General features: G+C 39.6%; 1 protein-coding gene across 1 annotated transcript; it reads left to right on the forward strand.

The window, feature by feature from the left end:
- Window positions 1–6: 6 nt before the first annotated feature.
- LOC105312492 (dihydroflavonol 4-reductase-like) lies at window positions 7–1,080 on the forward strand (the record flags this gene model as incomplete). Its single annotated transcript, XM_019995583.1, has 2 exons — window positions 7–259; window positions 311–1,080. A coding segment is annotated over exon 2 (495 nt), but the record flags the coding sequence as incomplete, so codon positions are not given.
- Between the last annotated feature and the right edge of the window lie 2 nt (window positions 1,081–1,082).

Below are 1,082 nucleotides of genomic sequence, written 5' to 3' on the forward strand. Positions count from 1 at the left end.
CTAATCAATAGTGTAGACTGTATTGATATGAGAATTCTATTTTGTAGGAGGAAGAGATTGGCAGACTAAGGAAAAGACTTGCCGATGCAATCAAATCTGAAGAAGCAACAAGAAAGCAATGGATTAATGAGCGAATGATGTTATCACAACTTAAACAAACAAAAAGTACTTCTGTCCCTTTTCCATCAACATTGGCACAGCATAAAGTCCAGCAAAAACCTAAGATACCACCAGATCCACCGGTACAGCATACAAAAAAGTAATACTACAGTTATAAACTAGTGCAATAGTTAAAGATACATTGGTCTAGGGCTGCAACTGGTGTCCATTTTAAGACACAGCAGTTGCAACACCTCCCTCGTAGGCCAACATTGGTTGCACCCATTGACAGCAACTGGAATGAATTAGTGAAGTTTGCAAAATTCAGCAACAAAGAAGCAGCAACAGAAACAAGACAGATATTAAGGAAACAAGGACTGTTGTTATAATAAAATAAATTTAAAATTAAAAAATAGATCTAAGCATAAACAGTTAAGTTATGCTGAATTGTAATTTTAATAGGTGTGGCTACCTATATGATTCAATATGTCGGCTTTGGAAGAGGCTTCTTCACCACCCCAAGTTCTTGTTACTGGAGCCTCTGGTTATGTAGCAACTCATCTTGTTCAACAGTTGCTCGTTGGAGGTAAAGTTAAAGTACGGGGTACTGTACGTAGTCTGAAGAATGAGTCCAAGAGTGCCCCACTGATGAAACTGGTACCAGATGCAAAGTATCCACTGGAACTAGTTGAAGCTGATTTACTTAACGAGGAATCGTGGATAGAAGCAGTTAAGGGATGTGACTATGTGTATCACACAGCTTCGCCACTTCCTTTAGAAGACCCAAGAGATGAGAACGAGATTATAAAGCCAGCAGTAGATGGTACACTGAATGTACTTAAAGCTTGTGTTGCAGCTGGGACTGTCAAACGTGTCGTAATCACCAGTTCGGTTGTTGCGATTTCTGGTGGTTTTATAATTCCACGAGAAATCCCGTATAATGAAGAGGATTGGGCTGACGAATCGATCTGCCCAGCTTATGA

The sequence above is a fragment of the Amphimedon queenslandica genome, unplaced genomic scaffold, assembly GCF_000090795.2.
Source record: "Amphimedon queenslandica unplaced genomic scaffold, v1.1 AMPQUscaffold_13437, whole genome shotgun sequence".
NCBI lineage: Eukaryota > Metazoa > Porifera > Demospongiae > Haplosclerida > Niphatidae > Amphimedon > Amphimedon queenslandica.